Consider the following 23815-nt stretch of genomic DNA (forward strand, 5'->3'; position numbering starts at 1 on the left):
AATTTCCCGCCTAAGCTAGGTCCTCTATTTATAAACAAGCGTACAAAAAGAAAATATTTAAAGTTCGTTTCGAGGTCTCTCATTGGCTGCGCCCACGATGTTGCTCCAGCACGCCTCGCCATTGATCTGATGCTCGCTCCCGGAGAGTGTCTGCTGCTTACGCGTCGCCAGGTCACGGTTGTCAATAATCGTGCTACTTAGTGACGTGTTCGCTCGCTTTGTGTTCACGGAACAACGATCACTTAGAATATAATTACGCCTTAATTTGACAGCTGGAAGCGGAACGTCAATCATCAGATTACGATAGTGTGCCGTGCTCGTCGAGAACATCGCTGACGCGCGTCTCGGACCGACTCGTGGGACCCGTGGTTAGAGGTTCTGCTTGTCAGCACTTCGGACCTCGTGACTAAGACCATCGCTGGACGACTCTTTCTACTCGCGATCGAGCATGACGTACTTAGAAACATAGGGCACTGCGACCACGCACACAGCGACCGAGCTTACTGCTTGAAGTCGTGGCTAGGCCTAACTCGCACTAGTTGCGGCTTTTTCGCGAAAGCGAAGAAGCTGCAATGTGCTTCGTCACAAGCAATGAATCGCATCGCCCGCTGGCCCCTCGGAATCGTGGATGGGCACTTGACGCATTGGCAGCGGACCTCCCGGCCAAGCTTGTCGCACAGCGACTGCTCAGAGCACTAGTGGAAGTGGCTAGCAGCTTCGCACGTCAGCGCGCATGTTGGCGCCCCGAAACGCAAGACCAAGCATATTGCATGCCGATTTATCGTCGTTATATTTATTTTCCGTTATTATAAACAGTTATATTTATTTTCCGGAGGTTTGAATAGTTCGAATAGAAAAATTCCAGTGCAAATCGAATCGAATAGCAAACACCATTAGAAAAATATTTGAAAGTTCGAATATTCGCACACCCCTAGTTATATGAACTATGAAGTGTACAACAACGCATGTGATATGATGAGTGATACGTGATGGTGTGGTGTGAGTGTGCCGATGAAGTGCACCAGGAGGACGAGCATAAGTTACACATTGATGACAGAATGGAAGGGTAATTACCCTTAGACGTCATGAGCAGTTTTTCATGTGGAAAAACTTTTGAAAGGAGGGCATATTGTCATGAGTGCATTGACTCGAAGGTAAAAAATGGAAAGAACAGGAAAAGAGAAACTAAGGAGAAGGAGAAGGAGAGAAACTAAGGAGATGAAGGAAAAAGAATGTGCGGTTCAAATGAAGAACCATGGAATAAAGAAAGAAAAGGAAGATAGAACAGAGAAAAGAACGTGAAGAATAGGAAAAAACCGGCACGCAAGGCGATGCAGCTAGGAGGAAGAGGGCAAAGCAACATGGCGTTTGACGAAAGACCACTAGCAGCACACCTGGCAAGGACGTGCCCCAGCCTTCGCAGCGATGCCCTGTGAGCTGCGGGGCACGACCAGAAGTAGAGCTCGGGCCAGTGATGGCATCCTCGCGAGGATGCGCCTATGGCTACACTTTGTAGGTCGCGCACCAGAAGGATGAGCGGTACAGCCGCTGCAGGGAACCTGACGTCGTTCCTTGACTACATTGACGGTGCAGCTGATGGCTGTGCACCAGCAATGCTACAAACTTCGCTGATGTGACGAGCCATACGACTTGACACCGAACCCGCAGCTACGTCAAGGCCAATCACCTGTGACCAACTGTAACTACGAATTTTTTAGCTTTTTGTGTACAGCATGTAAAGTATAGTATAATTTGCATGCTCCTCACCGTTCCTGTTTTGTGTTCCACCTATAGAGACCATGAGAATATATTGGTGAGCCTGCCAGGATTGTTCTAATTGGTCTCTCACATCAGAGGAACATCGACTATGAAAAATTGTTGGGAGTAGCGAGCACGTAGAAGAGGAAGCTCACGAGGCACGTGAAGCAGAGAGCGATTCTTCTACAGCTGCGGTTGGCAGGTGCGTCTAATATAAGAGATGACGACAGCAGATCATCCGTTCCTGTGGAAAGGGAGCTGCCGAGAGCAAAGAGTACTTGTCCACGGAAGCTAATGGCTCCACTTGACGATGAAAGTCTGATGTCACTTAACAAACAATCCATTTGTTGAGTTACATCAGGCTTTGTTGGTTCCTACACATGTGCAAAACTTGGTCAGTTTGGTCCAACGATTCGTGGTGTTTGGCCGTGATCTTGGATTGCACTGTGATTGCCGCAGTGTTCTTATGATTGTCACCACGTGCGAGAGTGACAGGAGTGTCACGTGTCCAGGTTCCTGATTGAAATATCTATTCCTTGCTTACCAGAAATAGACAGTTGGCAATCCACGCTCGTGGTGTTCTGTATGTTTCTTACTCGTGTCGTCTTCGCGCAGTTTAGGAACGCTTAAAAGCCAATTTACTGTTAGTGCATGTAAAACTACATTTTATATGAGGGACATAATCGCTTACTTTTTGAGTTTATGAGGGTAGGAAGAAAGACTGAAGGAGAAGTCTGCTCCACCAACCTTGAGGGATTGTCGCCTTGTGACGTAATTCTCAGAGTTGAGGAGGTTCTGGTAGTGAGAGAACACCTTGTCATAGTGCTGCTCGAGGAATTCCGCACAGACCATCTTGTGGCGCGTCAGCAGTTCCTGGGTCATACACAAACATGTAAACATTTAACACATGTAAACCTAGGTAAAAAGACGAGAGAAAAACTGGAAAGCTAAGCAATGGATCTTTCTAGAAATTGCAGCCCTGCTCTCAGAACCCATGGTAGAGAGAACAGAGTGCCTGATACTCACAGTCTAGGCCATGCCTAGCAAGTGCTGTTGATTTCAAATGCACTGTGATTGATGTATATGATTCTTTGCCTAACAACATTAATGCAGCTTCCCATGCATTTTGTCCCGTTAAATTTTTTCCAATCGCGATAAAGAATATTTGCTGCTATGCAACCTGGGCTGAACTGCTTGCACACATTCAGCTTTTAGTGCTTGTTTAGCATCTTCTTTACACTGCTATCCTAAACTGTGAGCTTCCCAAAAGAGCTTGACGATGGAGATGGCGCCTACCATTGCAATTACTATCAACCGAGTTCAGATCAAGCAAAATGATTGCAATGCTTTTGGGATAGCACAAGTACATGTAAGGAATTCGATAAAGAAGACGTCGTGCTAACTGCCAACCAAGTTTATTCTTAGAATAACAGAGAGCTGAGCTAGTTGGTAAATTTTCATGTTAAAGAGACAGGGAGTGCAAACAGATCTTCTAGATTTTCTACACTGCCGTTAAACTTCTCGTCGAAACATTCTAAGATTGTAAAAAAAACGATATAGCCATGTCATGCCTTAAGTCCTCTCTCACTAAATCGTGTGAGCACAAAATTAGTGCCAGCTTTAACGCACAGGTTACCCTTCTTTTAGGTGCAGGTTATTCTCGCGTGGCAGTGGCGACTGTTGCTGAACGCTTAAAGAAGTCTGTTTTATTAAGTCCGAGAATGGTTGCAGAAAGCAATAAGAAAAATTGGCCGTGTATCTGCGTGCTACGCTGCAAATCCCGCCAAAAGACAATAGATGAGTGCTGCGTGAGATATCAGCGCCATCTGGCATACGTCGGGAAACATGAGCTTGTACAGAGGGTTTCCTTCTTCCGTGGCAGAGGGCGTTCATCGCCGTCTTGCATCAACGCAGCTGCATTTTCAGCGCAGCCGCCATTTGAAGCGCAGCTTAAGAATCTAGGGTCTTTAGAATTACGTATCTATGTATTTTCCGGTAAAGGGACACACTACCTAATACTTACGTAGTGATGTTGCGCCTCAGTTATGCGTAATGTTTGGTTTTTGATCGACAATGTACACAAGTATGAACCTACAAACCAGTTCAAGATGGCTGGCCCTTGGGCAAGTGGTTCAACTTTTGCCGGGTGGCTGAAACGGGTGACAGACAGAGAAACACAAAGACAGACAGACAGACCAAAATTTCTGCGTTTAAGTTCCCCAAGAAAGGCTATCGTCTTTAGAAAGCATGTCATCGGTATGGGCCTCCCAAGCTTGGCAAGAGATGCTATGACGCGTGCGTTTCACCGCCTTTCTGGCGAAAACCGATCGCTTGTTTCCCAGCTCCCGCCTTTTGACTGCGCTCTCCCCGCACGTTACGCACCCTGCACATGCAGCCTCATGTGTCGCTTGTTTTGAAGGTTTAAAAAGAATCAGGGATGGAAAAAAACATTTTCACGGTGTGAATGTCACCAGAGGAGAGCGGCTGATCGACCACTTTTGCGGGACTGAGCAGGTTGTCAAGGACGATGCTGTTTGTGTGAGCGCTAGGTGCATGTCGATGGGACTGCACGGGCTCTGTAATTATGTTACCAGTGAGACGCAGATTCGTTGCGGCAGTCCTGTCTGCTTGGAGCTTTCAGCAAGTATTCATCCACCATGCTTTTGTGTGCATTTGTATAGCGCTTGACTTTCGATTGCTTGGATGCCAAGTTTGTCATGTGGCTTTAAACTTATGAGCTCAGTGTGAAGAGCATAGTTCACATCTGCCCTGTTGAATCACTGGCAGCAATGCAATGTGCAGAGTTCAGTTTCATGGGAGTTTCACTTTTGCCGAGGTTTGCATTGAATGATAACAATACCAGATTGTAAGTTTAAAGCCACCTTAGATTTGAACATTGACATGATTGACAACATTTGAACATTGACATGAACATTGACATTGATTTTGACATGAACATGTCAAAGCCAGACCTTGGCTGTAAAGGAAGACATTTTTGGTGATCAGCGCTGCTGAAAAGCCAAAGTGGATAAAGATGATCAAAAATAGTCTAAGGCAAGGCTTGCCATGGTAGCTAGCTGTCGACACCACTGGCCATGCTTGGCAATGTCATAAAACATAAAAAAAACTGACCTTGAAGGTGGAGAATGCATCAGAGGCAATGTCGAACGTAGACACCTCGACGTACTTGAAGAAGTTGTAGAACTCATCCGAGTAAAGGATGATTTTTGCTAGGGCCTCGTACCGCGCACACTCCCGCAGCATGGTGCCACAGTTGAGGGCGATGTCCTGCTTCTCGTACCTGGGAATTATATAACACTCATAATAATTTTGATGCCTTTTCTTTCACTGCACTGCACTAAACTTTACAGGTACATCTGTTTGGAATAAGCTAGATTGTAACCTAACCAGTCTAAAACGTCTGCTTATGGCAGTGTGCATCACAAACAAGGAATAGACAGACACAGGCATACGCACTTACGTCAATGTCTATTCCTATGTGTCCATTTTTTTGATGAGCACTGCCAAACGCTATCATGAACCAACTAGCCCATTAGTACGCCTCGAGCTAACAATGTTGCATACACTTTTGAAAAAAAATCACTCACTGACAATGCATAGCACTGCTCATGCTTACACAGTCATACCATTTCTTTCCTTCTCAAGTTGCTTTTTTAGTGAAAAAGAAATTCGTTAGAAAAATTTATAACTTATGTGTGACATTTTCTACTCTATAGTCGGATACAGCTTAAGAAGTTCGCAGAGGCCCCGCCCAGATGACCGAAGCGTGGCAGCTGATCCCCTCCGCGGCTAAAGAAATAGTCCGCTCATGCGCTGGGCAGTATTCTCCGACGGAACCGGCTGTCCGCTCATCACGTCAGTCTGAATTGGTGCTAGCTTGCGTGCATCCGCCTTTGCGGAGAAAGTGCCGCAGACTTCTAAAGTTGTATCTGACTATAGTGCATTTTCTTGTTCTACTTATTTCGAGTACTTTTGTTTGATCTTACACTGTATACAATAGCACTTGCCAGAGAAGCGTATTTTCTCCTGATAAATATTAGTAGGAACCCTTCAACAAATTTGTTGGGTCCCAAAAGTGTGTTTTTTTGTAATTGCATACATGTCTTGTGTTAAGTAAACTTTCAAACTAGTTGTGGATTTCATCGACTCCTGCTCCACATCACTCTATCAGCATGAAACGCTGCTGTTTTTACAAGCAATAATCGTAGCAGAAAAATCGGTGCTTCTAGTACAGTGAACCCCATGTATATATAATTCATGGGGTTTTACGTCCCAAAATCACGATATGATTATGAGGGATACCTTAGAGGAGGGCTCTGGAAACTTTGACCATCTGGTGTTCTCGAATGTGCACCTAAATCTAACTACAGGGCCTCTAGCATTTCTCCTCCGTTAAAATGCGGTCACCACAGCCAGGATTTCGTCCCGCAACCTTTGGGTCAGCACTCAAGCCCCACAACCATTAGACCACCGTGGCGGGTTTACAGTGAACCCCACAAACTTCCTGTGAGAATTTTTGACTCTAACTTTCTTTTAAGAGCGAAGCCGTTTAAGCCAGCCGTAAAAACTTTGGTGTGTACAAAAATTCCCTTGGAGCACTTCGCATTGCCGAGCAACCACTAATACCACAGCTGCGCCGCACCTGCTCCGCGAGACTGGCATGCGCTCTATTTGTCCTTTTCTCCAGTGTCATAGTCTTCATCTTCTGCTTCACTGTCAAAACGTGCACTGATTGCTCTGGTGCGTGATGCGATAACTCTGATGGGTGACACGAGTACAGACAGAGAGAAAGAAACGCAGAAAGAGAGATAACGAAGTAAACCTAGAGAAAGAGTGAAATTTTAGAGGAAAAAACTTCGTGAGGTGAGATGTAACCCCGTGTACCCACAATCCGAGAGCGAGTGTCTTAACCAGTCGGCTATCGAGGCACGCTAGCAGAGCATAGCATAGTACAGCTAGGGGGTGGGAAAGAGAGGTGAGGGTGAGGAGGAGGGGAGAGAGCAAATCATAGCATAGAAAAAAAAAGAACTAGAGAAAACGAAAGGAGGAAAGAAAAAGAAGAGAAAGAGAGAGAAAGAAATAGAGAGCGATAGAAAGAGAAGCGACACAAATACAGAGAGAGAAATGGACGATAGAGAAAGAATAGAAAGACCGAGAAAGAAATGAAATAGAGAACAAGAAAGAAATAGAAATAAACAGAGGCAAAAAAGACATGCACAAAAACAGAGAGAAGATAGAAAAAGAAAGAAATAGTGGACGGAAGAAAGAAAAATTTGCAAAACTTAGCAAAACAGCCAGGACTACTTAAAGGAGCACTGACACCAAAATTTTGCATCTTGTTTTTTCTGTTGCAATAAGTAGTTAACGACCCACTTATCATGGCTGGAAATCTCGTTTGCTCAAGCGCGCGACCATTGATTATTTGGAGACGGTTTTATAGCACCCAGTCGCAGTTTCGGTTTCAGAGAGCGCCCAGGGAGGTGGGACCCAGAGTGGTTTTTATGTAAACATATTGGCTACGTCAGCACACAAAACCGCGTGCACATGAGCATCGTGTTGACAACTCTTTTCAACGAAGGCTTCCTGGGTGCTGCTACAATGCCCTCTGAGGCCTTGTAAATATCAGGGGTGAGGTGGCTGAAATTGATTTGGGAGCAGTTTTTGGAGGAGCAAAATTTCGATTTCAGAGCAGTTAGCGGAGTTTTTTATGTCATCTCAGGAGCTTGAAAAATAGATTTGTAGCAACGTGGGGAGGACACATACATATATAAATTGGCCTAGGATAGATGTAATACTGAAGCAGCCTTTGGAGAAAGTATCGCCAGGTATGAACTATACTACCTCTTTAAATACTATGCGACCTATCTAGCCCAAGTAACAAATGCATGAAATAATTGAAAAAAAATGTTCTGCAAACTAGGTTCACTTCATAAAAATTAAAAAAAAAGCAACAACAAAAAGAATTTGATTGCACAAGAACTGAAGTTACATAAGTAGGCCTTTTTAAGATCAGTGATATAATTTAGCAGATCACTGCTTTGGCTTTTATTGCGATAGCAAATATATGGACATTCTGAACAGGTTTTTGCCGTCGGCATCGCTGTCATGTTCCGTATAAAGTCCAAATCAATAACATCCCCCGCGCATCATATGTTTTACCCTTCGGTAAAAGCCTGCGAGCAAGGGTGACGAACGCAGCTGAGGCAGAGATGAAAGAAGCCGACTGATCCCCGTTGCACGGAGGGCGCAAGCAATAAGATAACACCGCATATCAGGCCTGCCATTGATTGCTACTCATGCAGAGAGAAAACGGGCCGCCCGTCTTGAAGGAACGCGAGGGAGGGGGGGGGGGGGGTCGCTCGAGCAGCAACTGTGACATTGACTTTAAGGGCGCGGTCGTGATCGCTGGCGCGCGCTATCTCAGCTGGCATCACAGACGGCTCGTATACCCTTCCAAGTGCTGTGATCTCAGTGCTTCACTTCTTTGAGCAGCCGTATTCTCTTACAGCAGCGTTTTGCAGTTACGCGAGATCGGATCCATAAGTGTTAGTTAGCTGGCAGCCTTACTTCGTATAATATTACAATTTGATGCTATCATGTTCATTGCTTCACTTGCAGTGAAACTGATCTTTTTGTAGACCAGCTTCTTTAGCTTTTTAAGCTTCTCCAGAGCTTCCTGTAGGTCAGTTTTTGTAAGGAGGACATCACAATAAGTGCCTTTAGGTCGGCCATGTGGTTGGCGTAGCGTCCAGGGCTGGGCAAAGGTACCTTGAAATTGTATCGCGATATGACACAAGATACTCAAGCAAGAAGTATTTGAGATACAGATACAAGATACTACAACACTGATTGTATCTGATATGATACATTCTCATTGTATCTTAAGATACTTCGATACATGCGGAAACTAGTATACTACTAGCAATGTAGCACCAAACGCCTGCGCGCTAAAATTTTGGCTTGATAATTTCTTCACTGCGACCAATTTCGTTTCATTCAAATGAAATGTTTGTTACTATCACAAAACGTTTGTACTTCTTGCTCAAAGTATATTAGTTTCATTCCTAAACAACTTATTCGCGTTGTTTTAGCTGCTTAACATGACAGCTCTTTATACAGTTCGCTGATAGCGGTTTTTGCTTGTCGCTTTCGTAATTGATGGGAGCCGCTGCTCTGCTTGCCGACCAGCTAGCGGGTTCTCATCTAATCACAAGAACTTCAATAAGAAGTCTCCGCACGATGGTGCAAATACTGCTGTGGAGCCTACCTTGCCCGTAAACGTATTATGGTTTTCGCACTAACGTATCACCGGACATATGTACGTCACCAAGAACATGTGCAGCGAAGAAACGTTTCAGACGTATTGCACAGCTGCACAAACGTATTGCACAGTTGCACAAGTTGTTACTTCAACTAACCCCCACTTTGGCTCTTCTAGCTATCAGGTCACTCCTTTCGCAAACGCGGCCGCTGCAGCGAGCAATGTGACCTTCGTGTGGTCTATTGCTTCAGTGCAAAGTTTGCGGTGAAAGCCCTAGACATACAAAACTCCCCTTCAAGAGATAATCGTGCGAGCATGGTCTACCATGACCTGTATGTCAAAGTACAAGTCGAAGGCACACATTCCAACTCCAGCGAAACACTACAGAGTTTAAGAGTTGGGGAACCATGAAATTTGCGAGCCGCCAGGACGCATTCACAGAAAGCAATCTACTCTCGAAATCTTGCGCTTGAGTTGTCCCAAGACCCTGCAGCGCCTTCCTTTGGGCGACAAACGAAACCGCAGAGCGCGTGACCTGAAGCGAAAAAAAATGTCTGCCCTTGTCAGTGGCACGTGAAGCCATGGCTCGCGTTCCCTAAGGGTGTAGATTCAGGTCACTAAGATAAATCTTTGAAGTTGAGAGTATGACGGAAACCCGTCTGGCCGGGATGAAACATACTAGTTAAAGGGATCCGGACACCGACCAAATGATTTAAAAACGAATGTACTGACGTTTCGGCTCCCCCACGGGAACCATGTTCACAATAAAAGATCGGCACAGCAGTTCGCCTTTTTAAGCGCGGCGCATCACGTGACCAAGACACCTGGCGTACATCGGAGGAAGATTACCCTCCAGCAATTCAGTTCACAGTCGAAGCGGAGTCTGAGGGCCAGCTACCATTCTTGGACGCCCTGGTGAAACGTGATGGCTCAGGCTTGTCGTTCAAAGTGTTTAGGAAGCCCACTCACACTGGCCGCTACCTCAACTACAGATCGGTGCACCCGGCTTCGCAAAAGAGGTCCGTTGTCGGCTCTCTTCTTCGTCGGGCGGAAAGGGTATGCACGACAGGGGAAGACCGTGCGGGTGACAATGCACTGGTGCGGCAGGAGCTGATGGCGTGTGGTTACCCTGAGTACCTAATTGACTCAGTAGGGCGCCAGTTGGCTCGTGCAGTGCCCGCCCAATCTGCACCCACACAGAAACGGGCCGCAATTCCGTACGTTCCGGGAGTAAGCGAGCCCCTTGCACGAGTTCTGCGGTCTTATGACGTGCAGGCTGCACACGTCCCGTCCAGGAAGCTCCCGCACGAACTCATACGTGTGAAGGACCCTCTTGAAAAGGAAAGGTACCCGGGTGTTGTGTACGTCATCCCCTGTGCGGACTGCCCTTACGTCTACGTGGGGGAAACCGGCAACTTCAAGACGAGACTTCAACAGCACAAGAATGACGTCACGAATAAACATGTTGCGTCCAATGCCGTGGCTGAACACTGCGCAACTACGTCACACGCTATCAGCTGGAAAGACGCCCGTGTGATTGCCAAGGAAAAAAATCGTGCTACACGCCTTTATCTGGAGTCCCTGTTCATCTAAACTACGCCGCACACCCTTAATCGCAACGAGGGTAATCTTCCTCCGATGTACGCCAGGTGTCTTGGTCACGTGATGCGCCGCGCTTAAAAAGGCGAACTGCTGTGCCGATCTTTTATTGTGAACATGGTTCCCGTGGGGGAGCCGAAACGTCAATACATTCGTTTTTAAATCATTTGGTCGGTGTCCGGATCCCTTTAACTAGTATGTTTCATCCCGGCCAGACGGGTTTCCGTCATACTCTCAACTTCATCCATTTGCGACAGACGTACGGCCAGCAAGTGATTACTGAAATTCGCCGGTACGTTTCCCTGACGACACGCATTCTGGCATTCAACGGGCACCTGAAGTTTAACCTTGCCTGCAAGTCCCAGGGACTGATCCCACCCTCGTTGCGTCTTCAAAGGCCTGTGTCGACGAGATTTGGACTGAGCGTTGTTTCCAAGGTGGAACGGCACTTGCTCCAAGCAAGAATCATGGATTGCAAGGACCAAACACGAATACTTAAGAATGACGCATTCTTTTCCCGATGGCGCCTTGAAGCTCAATGTCCGGACGAAGTAGCACGCATACAAATGCACGCCAACTTTCAAGCCAACCTACGCGCTCGTAAAGACGAGCAGTGCCACGCCAAAAAGCTGGAAAGATTGAAGCAACGCCTCACACCGCGTTTACCAGGCTCCCAAAAGAAGGTGGTGTACAACCTGTCCTCGTACCAGCCCGACGGCCCCGAGATGGCAGTCCTGAACCTCGGTCTCAACTTCAATATGGGTCCCGCAACAGACATGAAGAAGTTGGTATGTGCTGCTGAGCGTGCTGTCTGTTTGGTCGACCAGTCTCGCCGTGATGAGGCTCGCACACGCGTTGTAAACGTCTTGTCGAAGCTGCGCACTCAACCCACGGTAGCCCCCTTATCCCAGCAGGAGCGTGATGCCGTCAAGAGGCTACGTGAGAATCATGACATTGCGATACTTCCTGCCGACAAGGGTAACGCTACGGTCCTTCTCGACAAAAGCAAGTACATCGAAAAGATGCACTTGCTTCTGAATGATAAACAAACATACGCCCCGGCTGCAAGAGACCCTACACCTAAGCTACAAAGGGACTTGCAAAAACTTCTGTCCGACATCTTCCGCATGGTGCCGCCTCAACACAAGCAGCTGTATTATAAATTGCTTTGCCACAATGGATCAGCTCCAGCTATATACGGCCTACCGAAGGTACACAAGACCGATATCCCCCTGCGGCCTATAGTGGACTTCACTCGCTCCCTGCTCTACAGGCTGTCAGGTTTTCTTCATAGGGTCATCTCGCCCCTGGTAGGCAAAGGTGCTACCTATATACGCAACACGTATGACTTCATCGAAAAGGTCAAAGACACAATAGTCGATCCGGACGAAGTCTTGGTTTCCTTCGACGTTGTGTCACTTTTCACGAGTGTACCCATAGACATGGCCGTGGATGTGTGCGTTGCCGCCCTCGACAAGGACCCGACATTGCCTGAGCGATCTCCCCTCGAAGTGCATGACCTAGGCAGGCTACTCAAGTTTTGCCTGTCGAACACCTACTTCACCTTTCAGAAGAAGTATTACCGGCAGTTACACGGTGCGGCGATGGGGGCGTCGATTTCGGTGACAGTTGCTAACCTAACAATGGAGGCTATCGAAGCTTGGGCACTTTCCTCGTTTACGCCGAAACCAAAGTGCTTTCTGAGGTATGTCGACGACTGCTTCAGTGTTTTGCAGCGGCAGAACCCCGACCTATTCACGGTTCACCTCAACAGTATGCATCCAGCAATTCAGTTCAGAGTCGAAGCGGAGTCTGAGGGCCAGCTACCGTTCTTGGACGCCCTGGTGAAACGCGATGGCTCAGGCTTGTCGTTCAAAGTGTTTAGGAAGCCCACTCACACTGGTCGCTACCTCAACTACAGATCGGTGCACCCGGCTTCGCAAAAGAGGTCCGTTGTCGGCTCTCTTCTTCGTCGGGCGGAAAGGGTATGCACGACAGGGGAAGACCGTGCGGGTGACAATGCACTGGTGCGGCAGGAGCTGATGGCGTGTGGTTACCCTGAGTACCTAATTGACTCAGTAGGGCGCCAGTTGGCTCGTGCAGTGCCCGCCCAATCTGCACCCACACAGAAACGGGCCGCAATTCCGTACGTTCCGGGAGTAAGCGAGCCCCTTGCACGAGTTCTGCGGTCTTATGACGTGCAGGCTGCACACGTCCCGTCCAGGAAGCTCCCGCACGAACTCGTACGTGTGAAGGACCCTCTTGAAAAGAAAAGGTACCCGGGTGTTGTGTACGTCATCCCCTGTGCGGACTGCCCTTACGTCTACGTGGGGGAAACCGGCAACTTCAAGACGAGACTTCAACAGCACAAGAATGACGTCACGAATAAACATGTTGCGTCCAATGCCGTGGCCGAACACTGCGCAACTACGTCACACGCTATCAGCTGGAAAGACGCCCGTGTGATTGCCAAGGAAAAAAATCGTGCTACACGCCTTTATCTGGAGTCCCTGTTCATCCAAACTACGCCGCACACCCTTAAGGGGGCAGACTCATTTTAGACATTTTTTTGTTATTTCTTCAGTGATCTTGATGAAACTGTGCACACTTGTGCAGTTTTTTCTGCTGATTTCAAATATGTAATTACTTTTCCTGTAACTCATCTCGTTCCCGAGATACCTTAAGTTCACCCCCCATTGTTTAAGGCCTCAGTAGAAAAAAATTTGCTTAATTAAAAGCGACATTTAAGATATGGCAACATATATTAATGACTAAAGATTGAAACGATGCAAGCAGTTTTCTATTTTTGCCTTTTTTTAGCTATTTTACAGCAGAATGAACTTTACATTCTAAAAAGCACTTGGCAACATATTACAATTTTGATGAGTAATTAATTAAAAAGGCATGGGCTCTAAATTCCATTCTCATACTTGGATTCTATACGCATACAGGTTTCCATTGCAAAAAGAATTATTGTTCTGCCTGCCTTAGCTGCCGAGATATCGAGGCCTCAAGATTGAACATAGTAATAAATTTACATTTTGAGAAAAATGGAAAAAAACACACAGTTTATTCAAAAAACCACAATGAGAATGAGCATATTTTTCAATGCAGATGCTAATAGCCACCAGGAACATAATCGGACTGATGCTTAGCACTGTAGTGGCGCTTCTTCAGTGCTCAAGAAGTTGAAATACCTCCAGCCACAAATTCTTGGAGGAAACCCGACGTTTCGAGACCGGCTTGGTCTCTTCTTCAGGGGTGACTGTGCTGATCAGGGGGGGCTTCGTCGCAGCTTGTTTTTGGCTCCGCCTTTCTCTTTCCCTCACATTCCGGAGGCCGTGCACGTAGATCGGAGGCATTGTTCCAAGGGACCGGTTCACATTCGCAGGTGTGTTCTGGATGTGCCACGAAAAGGATGTGCCAGAAACGGAAAGGAATCTGGGAAGGAGGCTCTTACTCGAGTCGTGGCACATCCAGAACACACCTGCGAATGTGAACCGGTCCCTCGGAACAATGCCTCCGATCTACGTGCACGGCCTCCGGAATGTGAGGGAAAGAGAAAGGCGGAGACAAAAACAAGCTGCGACGAAGCCCCCCTGATCAGCACAGTCACCCCTGAAGAAGAGACCAAGCCGGTCTCGAAACGTCGGGTTTCCTCCAAGAATTTGTGGCTGGAGGTATTTCAACTTCTTAATTCTTCCACCCAGCCAGACAGACTTCTGTCGAAAATGTTTACATTTAATTCTTCAGTGCTCGCTGCACATTCTCACTGGAGGCACGCTTGCGGTTAGAGTCTGCCACTCGACGCCTGTCCTTCTCAGTCATGCGTCTTATGCTTGGGAGGCTGGGGTTGAGACTGAGTTCATCAAGGATACCTGTTGACGTTCTCACGTTGCCGCAGTTAAATTTCATAACTGCCTCAGCAACTGCAGCTTCAACGGCAAACAGTGAAGCATGGCGCTGCTTAGGTGCCAAAGCCCAGATCATAGAATGAAGGCTTTCATTACTATTCTGGGTTTTACCCCTTTGACACCTTTCCAAGAGCCCTCGTTCTGATAGGCGCTCATAAATAGGCAGGAGAGCCTTGCACACATGTTGTGGCAAATTGTAGCGGTGCCTTGGAGTGGGCTCCCCTTTTGCAGCTGCCGCGTTCTGCCGGCACCAAGAGCCTGGGCCTGTCGGACACAGGCTGTGGTTCGACTCACTATCATTAGAGGTTATGTGATGGTAAGTCGCCATGACAGCTCTTTTCATGCCCTCAACATCTCCTTTATGAGATTTGAGCGCCTAGCCGTAATAAGAGCTCAACTTGGTTATGAGGTCCCCAGTGAGCCTTCCCCTTCCTCCAAGGGTTTCAGAGCCCCTCCCTTGTGCCTTGCAACCAAATTGCGTAGGGCAGTGCCCATACGCTTTTGTACATGATTTACACAATCCTCTTTTTGTACCTTGATGAAGCCATAAACATCTGCTTCTTGCAAGGCGAGGAAGGTGCGGCTGTCGCCATCTGATAAGATTGTGGTGTATCTGAGGCCATTTTTTTCCAGAGACCTCTCAAAAAGGAGCACGGCTGCCTCCACTTCCATTTCGCCAGCTTTTTTTGAGGAGTTTTTCTGGCGCACGTGGCTGTCACGCCAAGCCTGGTATGCCGGGTCGTCTGCCTTCGGTCCAAGTTCACATCCGGCACAGTAATTGCCCAGAACTACATAGTCCAGCACAAGCCCAGTGAAGAGCTCGATCACTGCCCCCACGGCTATGTGGGATGAGTGCCCGCGCGTCATCCACGAGCCGTCATAAGAAACTGCAATATTGTCGGAATTGTCAATATGCAGTTCCTTATACAGCTCGCGAACTGCACTCGCCTGTGACTTTTTCGGCCGCGCGGTTGGCTGCAGGCGTCAATTTCCGCTTTACGTATCCTTGCCACGTTTTCTTATGGAGACCGCGATGGGAAATGTTCATAGTCGAAAAGATATCGTTCATTGCCGCTTGACGGTTCCCAGTGGCCTGCATGGCTCGAGTGGCGAGAATGTTGATGGCGAACGGTTTCACTTTTTGATCACAATCCACCCGCGGAGAGCTCCATGCTTGCGCGAAAGACGGGATGTGGTCGGAAAACCTTTGCTTACATCACGGACTTCTTAACGAGAGGAACAGCGACTATCAGGATAGGCGAGGAAAAGTCGGAACCTGTCGAACTCGGCGACAGAGGAACCCCTCAGGGGTCGGTTCTGTCGCCCCTGCTCTTTAATCTGGCCCTCCTACCCCTACCCAATCTGCTCCAGCAAATTGAAGGCGTGGACCACGCGTTCTACGCCGACGATATCTCGGTGTGGACGAACCGAGCCGGGTCCAATGCCTGGGTAGAGGATGCCTTACAGAGGGCGGCAACGACCGTACATGACTATGCAAAGACCTGCGGGCTGAGCTGCGCTCCACAGAAATCAGAGCTGCTCATGGTCCAGCCGGGAAGACCCAAGAAGGAACCGCCGCCGAACGTGACCATCACCATCGACGGCATGGCCATCAAACCGACGCAACAGATCAGAATCCTCGGTCTGCTGCTGCAAAGCGACGGTCGAGCGTATGCGGCCGTCACGAAGATCAAGAACACCTCGGAACAGATATTAAGTATGATCCGAAGGGTCTCTAATCGTAACAGAGGCCTAAAGGAAGACGATGCAATGCGCCTAGTGAGGGCGTTCGTCGTATCAAGGGTGACCTACTCTGCCCCGTACCTCCAGCTAACGAAGGCAAACAGGGACACCCTGAACACGATGCTGCGTAAAGCAACCAAGCAGGCACTGGGCGTGCCGATCTACTCGTCCACGCAGAAACTGCTGGACATGGGCGTTCACAACACGGTGGAGGAGCTGATTGAGGCTCACTTGTCTAACCAAAGGGTAAGGCTAAGCCAAACAGAGCACGGGCGGGCCGTCCTACGGAAAATAGGTTGGCAGATAGAACCACTTCCAACCAAGACGGCCCTTCCCGAGCAGTGGAAAGAGGCCATTCAAACCAAGCCACTCCCCAGGAACATGCAACTGGGGAAGGACGACGGGAGACAGTCCGCGCGAGCCAAGGCCCTGGCCCGACAGCTGGAGGAGAACCCTAGAGTACTCTACGCGGACGCCTCGCTCAGAAAATACGACGACCGAGCAACGGCGGTAGCCACGTCCGTCGACAAGCTTATTATCAGCGCGTCGCTGAGGACGACAGACCCAGAGACCCAGCCATTGCCGAAGAAGTGGCTGTGGCCCTCGCACTCGTACAACCGAGCGTGGACTCCATGGTCACAGATTCGAAGTCAGCATACGCAAGCTTCCGCAGGGGGTTGATCTCTCCCGCTGCCCAGGCCATTCTCTCCAAGCACAAGCCTCCGGGACGAGCCATCGAGCTCGTGTGGATCCCGGCTCACTCGAAGGTGGAAGGCAATGCCCTCGCCGACCACCACGCCCGAGAACTGTCCATCCGGGCCGAGGACGAGCCGGCTGAGCTACCCCATCCCGTGACGAGCTTTAAAGACATCACTTAAATGTACAGAAACGCGAGGTGCAAACTTCCTGTACCACACCCGCAACTAACCAGGCAGCAGCAAACGATCCTGCGGCGCACGCAGGCGGGATCGCTAGCTTAGAATAACAGAGAGCTGAGCTAGTTGGTACGTATTCATTCTAAAAAGAGACAGGGCGTGCAAACACGGACACAAGAAAGAGATCAGGACACCACAAACGCCGCGTTTGTGGTGTCCTGTGGCGTTTGTGGTGTCCTGTGGCGTTTGTGGTGTCCTGATCTCTTTCCAGTGATGCTACTGGCTTAGGCCACTTTGGAGCAGCTTTTGGAGCAGGCAAAATTGCGTTTTGGAGCAGCAAAACTAGCTTTTGGAGCAGGTGCTCTGCCTTCAACAATTCATTCTGAGCCGAAGAATTCTTAAAAAAGTAATAAACATCGACCACAGCAGCATCGACATCCGAGCCAACAGCACTCAAGCCGCGGGCAAATGAATTGTGCACTTTGTGCAAGCAGCACTCTCCTACATCTACGATGTCAGGGTATGCTTCCTGCATCTTTTTTCTGAAGCTTTTCATTGCATTCGGGCCATCCGTACAAAAGCAAATGACATTTTTCTGCGGCAGGTCCATCACTGCTCTCCGCACTTCACTAGCCAAAATTTCCGAAGTCGCAGAGCCCAGCCAGAAAGACTGTAGGTGTTCCACAACTCGCTGCATTTTGTTGGAGAAATGCCTAACTACATCAAGTTGTTGGCACCTCTGTTCAAGAATAGGGGTCTCGTCAATGCTAAGAGAAAAAACCACATCCGGCTTGTTCAGCTCGTCAAGCACAAGTTTCTTGAAATACGGCCCGAGGCCATCACTAACTATGTAGGATGCCTTGAACCTCTTACAACTAAACTGCTTCGCTGTTTCGGAATCTCCAAATAACTTGGGAAACAAGGCAGTTGCTGTGTCGGCCCACGAGTATGGGATGCCCTTGAGAGTCATGCCAAGCACAAACAGAGTTTCTGCGTTTGTCACGCGGTCACACCGCAAAACGTTCCATGGACTGCCGAATTCCAAAGTCGGCTGGATCGTTTTCGGCCGCTGCAGCTCACCTGAAGCGTCTCAATGACGACTGGTAGCATCAATGTGCCGTTTCATGGCTGCATGTCGCTTCACTGCTGCTACGCCATGTTGCCTACAGTTGATGCTTTGATCAGCTTTGATTACAAAAAAAAAACACAAAACGCAGTTCCTTCGTCCGCTTGACAACACCATATTGATAGTATAACCTCATTACAACAGACCTTCATAGTGAAGAGGATTTTGGTCTGTTGTAAAGGGAGTATGTAAAATCCAAGTACTGTTACAACAGACTTTCATGTAAACACTGAATGGGTCTGTTATAACCGGAGAGAATTACGAGTCACAAACATGGTCTTATTTTTAACGGGGGACCAAAAAAATGAGATTTTTGGAAAATCGCATTTTCAGTTTCTGTAGCCCATTTCTATCCGATTCCAAAATATCTTCAATGAAAACTACGTAGAAGTGCTATAAAAAAATTTGTTTTGCGTCTGCCGACTTGGCGAAAATTGCGGTATTACCGCAGTATTACTGGCGGTATTACCGCAGTAGACTTGGCGAAAATTGCGGTATTACTGCTTCTGCGGTATTACCGCAGAAGCAGCCAAAACGTGTTAATGCTCGCTTCGGGATCGTCGTCTGCTGCTTGTGCGTCGCGAGGTCGTGGCTGTCGAAAATTGCGCTACTTAGTGACGCGTTCGCACTCGTTCTGTGTTTACGGGTCGACGATAATTTGGAACGCTTTAGTTGGGCAGCTGCAAGCGGAAGCTCAATCATCAGATTACGATAGCGCGCCGCACTCGTCGCGAACATCGCAGACGTACGACTAATAGCGTTGACTCGTTGGACCCGCTGTTCGAGGTTCTTCTTATCAGCACTTCGAAGCTTATGACGAAGACCACCGCGGGACAACTCCTTGTACTCGCAATCGAGCATGACGTACTTTGAAACATCGGGCACCGCGGCCACGCACATCGCAACCGAGCTTTCTACTAAATGTCGTGGTTAGGCCTAACTCCGTTCACGGTGCCGTGTACGAGCCAAATCCGAACTTTGCGGGCAAGAACATCGCGCTAGCGGACATGCGAAAGCGAAGAAGCCGTAATGTCCTTCGTCTCAAGCAACGAATCGCATTGCCCGCTGGCTCCTCAGAACCGCGGATGGGCATTTTGCGCATCGGCAGCGGACACCCCGGCCAAGCTCGCCGCGCAGCGACCGCGCGGAGAAGCGGTGGCAGCGGCTCGCAATTTCGCGTGTCAGCGTCCCAAACGCAACACCAAGCACGCTGCGCGCCTTTTTTTTTTTTTTTGTCGTTACAGCTAGGCATAGCTGATCATTGACAGACCGGGGATCGGCGACCTTCGTTCTTAAATCGGTACGCCGATATCCGCGGTGCGCTGCTCCCGTCCCGAAAGTATGCTAAGCGATGTTTGAAGTCGGAAGTTAATGACCGTGGTAGAAAAGTCCGCTCTAAAGGAGTCCTGACCACCTTGCTGGCCTGAAATTTTAGTCAATTATATCCGAATGTCCGTTGTACCAGAATCCGTTGTAAACGAAGCTCAATCAATGGAACTAATACGGAGGTCGGCATAACGCCGCAAATTGGTATGTAATATCCGAATGTCTGTTGTAAACAGATCCGTTGTAACGAGGTTATACTATTTTGTCTCCATTTTCATCACTCTCATGGAGAACGTCCGCGTACGTCCGCGTACAGCGCGATGTCGCTCTCAATGGGGGAACCTCATGTAGTTAGTTTCATTTCTGAAAGTCAGAGTACACCCCTTTGGCGCAGGCTTGGCGCAGAATCGCCAAATTTTGAGGAAATGTAGCAGGTTGTAGCAGCCAGGGCACTTTGGCGCAGTCTGGCGCAATTGGCGCAGCGGTAGCATCACTGTCTTTCTTGTGTCCGTGTTTGCACGCCCTGTCTCTTTTTAGGGATCGCTAGCGCATCCCGTTCTGTTACACCGAATGTACCCGGCGGAGCACGACACACTCTGCCCTTTCTGCAAAACGGAAAGAGGCACTCTGGCACATATCATAGCTGAATGTAAAGAGCTCAAGAACCCGTCACCTCCCCTTCCCCCCAACACCCCCAATTCTCAACTCCCAGAGCGATGGAAGACCTTGTTGTCCAGCCCCACCCTGCCGACTCAGCTTGCACTGACGGCCAGGGGCCAGGAGTTGCTGGAGACATATGGGTCCCGTGAATAGGGAACCACCCCGTCTGGTACCTGCGCGTACCATCGAATATTCGGGCTCAATAAAGTTGATTCTCTCTCTCTCACCACAGTTCACGCAGCGCGCACACATTTTCACGGCAAGGCCGTACTCTCTGTCCCGTTTATAGATGCTGACGCTGCCGTTGCAGACTTTACATTTCATAGCATCCAACAGTGGACCCATGCAGCCGAGATCGGCAATTATGAAACTTGCCTCTTCCCTCGGCACCGCGGGAGCAGCGCCGGCCGGTGCGTCGTTTTTCAGAAAATCAAATTTTCTTTTCGCGGTAGACGCGGCCGCTGCCTTGCGAAGCGTCGCTGGCCGTCAGGCCCGCTAGGCCTAACTCTCCGTTAGCTGCCTCGGGCGGCTCGGCGAATCCTTCGCTGTCGGCGGACGAGCTGGGTGATGCAGAATCTCGATGTTCTCCTGCGCGCTCCGTTGCCAGCGATGTGTCGTCTATCCGCCTCGTGCATCGGTATGGTGGCGCCACCGCTCGGCTAAGACGGTTGTGCCCTCTCCCAACCCCCCAAAGGATCTCATGCATTTTGAATGAAGTTTGCGATTTCGTTGCGCAAAAACAAACTAGCGCCATCTCTCGACAATACGCCACACCGACGACGCAACACTTCCTCTTGCTTCCACCGATACGCGGTGCTCCTAGGTGCCCCTCTCTCCACTTTCTTTTATTTCTTTCGGTGGTCGTGAGAGCGCACGCTGTGCTGTAGCGCACCCGACAAGACCGGCTGGGCTCGTCGCTTTCATCGCGTCTTCCTTGAACGTTGCAACGTTAATATTGTGTTAAGGTGGTGGCCACACGTTGGACGATGAGCTCTGATTTCGTTCGGCTGCCATCTCATCAACGGCAATGTTTCAGACGCCTCAGTTGTGTACTTTTGTCCATTGGTTGCGGGACAAGATGGCCTCCTGCAAGACCGCGTTTTTCCAAGTCAGCTGTGTGCGTAGTTCTCGGCGTTGTAGCAGTTTGATGACGCGAGGACGTCAACTGGTGCTACATCGTGGGAACCGCTGAAGTGACTGCAAGCTTGACGACATTGTGCCAGAATATTCTAGCGTACTGTACGCGCACGATTGTGCTACACTTAAAATACCGCGCTTGGCCTCGCGCGTCAACCTGGTACGCCTGTGTGCAACAAGTGTGTTGTTATCGTTGTTGCGTCGGTTAATATTGAATTGCAATTGGAATACCGTTTTTGCAAAGGTGAGTGAAGCTGTAAGTAGTTGCCCTTCTCTATGCTCGCTACTCCTCGAACATTACTTCCAGAATCGCATTTTATGTTTTGTTGCACGTACCAAAGGAGAATCTAGCATACGAGATACATTACACGCGTGCACATTTCCTATATAAATCTGAGTAATGCCACGCGTGCGCATTTCCTATATAAGTCTGAGTAATGCCATGCTCAATTTAAAGCGCATGTGTTAGAGGATTGTGGCTTCAATGGTGAAAGTGATTAGATATTCCGAAATATGTGATTGCAATGCAGTTACAACTTTCTCATATGTTAACACGGTCTGTGAACAAAAAAAAAAACGCTGTCTGAATGTTTGTTGGTCATTTGCTTAAGTACTTTCACGCATTATTATGCAGCTGTGTGACGGCTGTTAAAACGTTCAGCAAGTTAGATTTTGGTTTTCTTGGCCTAGTTGAGTGCTACGAGTGTTGGGCGAAGATAAAATCGCGTGTATTTTGTGCGCTTCTTAAGCAGGCATACAGCCGTAATAGTCATTGTTGTTGTACTGTTTGGGGTGTTCAATAAAACAAGAATGCTGTTTTGTACTGCAACAATTTTTATTTCATCTGTGTTAACAGATCAAGCAAACAACTTGGACACATGCACGTAAGAAACGTACGCAGTGCATCGCGCGCACGCATAAAAAAACGGGCCTGTCATTTTAAAACAAATAATATAGAACAATCGACGTAACAGACGGCATGGTCGTCTAGTGGAGCAGCGTCAGCAGTACAAATATCAAACCAGAATGAAACAAGAATAGAAAAACGGAGAGTAACAGGCGCTTTGCCCACGGCTTCTATGAGCCGCGCATATCCACCTATCGCCACCGTCCGCCGTTGGTGGCGCCACCAGTACCACTGAAAGCAGCAGCGCACGAGGCGGATAGGAGCATCAGGAGCATCGCAGGCTGGCGGGCCTGACGGGCTTGCATCGGCAGCAGCGGCGGGCGACCCATCTCGTTCGTCGTCGACACTTCTCGCTAACAAACGCGCCTTGAAGTTATTCGCTTGCGACTTCTTTCTTTTTTTGCCAAACTTATGCCGCGAATGGAACTTCCGCGCTGATCCAGGCATTGCAACAACTTGGGTCGCGAGCACGCTAGCAACTCCGGTCGGCGGTCGAAGAACAGGCAGGGTTGCCAGGTACTAATACCCCTGTCACACGGGCACCCGTCAACTCCATTTAACTCCCTTGTCTTTTCCTCGAGGGAGATGGGGTTCATGTCACACGGTCACCATTTCGCTGAGGAAGTTAAATGGAGCTTTTGGTGGAGGAAGTTCGGTTATGCCCATTTCGGCTCGATGGAATACTCTCGTTCCCAGCCAGCTACTGCTACGCTGAAAACCGCACTAACAAAATCGTCCTAATGAGCTCAATTATAATTTTAAAAATATGCTCTCTTTTGCGTAGCATTTCACGCCCCGTAGTGTAAGTTTTAGTTGTATTTTTTCGGGCATCAGAGCTTGTATACTCTCCACACCAACGCCTCGCCAAACCACCGCCTGTGAAGCGTCGCGCGATATTTGTTTCTGTGCGTGTGAGGCGCACGCACAAGCACTGTGACAGCAATGGCGATTACGAGCACTTCATCAACACACAAAAACACGTTTTTGTTGCTTTAAAGGCGACTGCACAGGTAAAAATTGGACGTTTCGACGAGCGCAGCAGCGCTGTTTCTGCCCCATGCGGCAACCGCCGAAAGCTTACACCGAGCCGTGTAGCACGGCCACAACTCCATTCTCGTAATGCTCCATCAGGTAGCTAAATGCCGAACGGAGTGAAATGGAGTTCGGTGGTGGCCGTGTGACAGAGGTATAGGAGAGCTACCCGCCAAATTTCGGCCCATTAATAGCCCAAAAGTAGCCAAACGCAATTATTAAAAAATAGGCCAAAATAGCCAAAGAGAATAAATATAGAAAAAGATTTTTATTTATTACATTTTATACAGAGAGAGTGTATATACTTGTCTCCAAGTGTGCTGCTGCTTGCAAGATCGCGTATGTGGTGCAGATAGTAGAAACAGAAAGAAAATGTCGCTTTATATGCTGGAATTTGTTGTTGTTTTTCATTAATTTGTTTGTTTTCTTTGAAGCTTTTTAAGTTACGACACAATG

At 48.5% G+C, this 23815-nt stretch overlaps 1 protein-coding gene across 5 annotated transcripts in view; it reads right to left on the bottom strand.

The window, feature by feature from the left end:
- Window positions 1-23815, bottom strand: part of LOC119388329 (protein Mo25) — a 211655-nt gene that overhangs the window by 45202 nt on the left and 142638 nt on the right. For all 5 annotated transcript variants that reach the window (XM_037656035.2, XM_037656032.2, XM_037656033.2 and 2 more), the window contains 2 exons: window positions 4891-5059; window positions 2506-2631 (listed from right to left, as the gene is read on the bottom strand). In XM_037656035.2, the coding sequence (XP_037511963.1) occupies window positions 2506-2631; window positions 4891-5059 (295 nt within the window). The remainder of the gene's footprint in view (window positions 1-2505; window positions 2632-4890; window positions 5060-23815) is intronic.

The sequence above is a fragment of the Rhipicephalus sanguineus genome, chromosome 3 (assembly GCF_013339695.2).
Source record: "Rhipicephalus sanguineus isolate Rsan-2018 chromosome 3, BIME_Rsan_1.4, whole genome shotgun sequence".
Classification (NCBI taxonomy): Eukaryota; Metazoa; Arthropoda; class Arachnida; order Ixodida; family Ixodidae; genus Rhipicephalus; species Rhipicephalus sanguineus.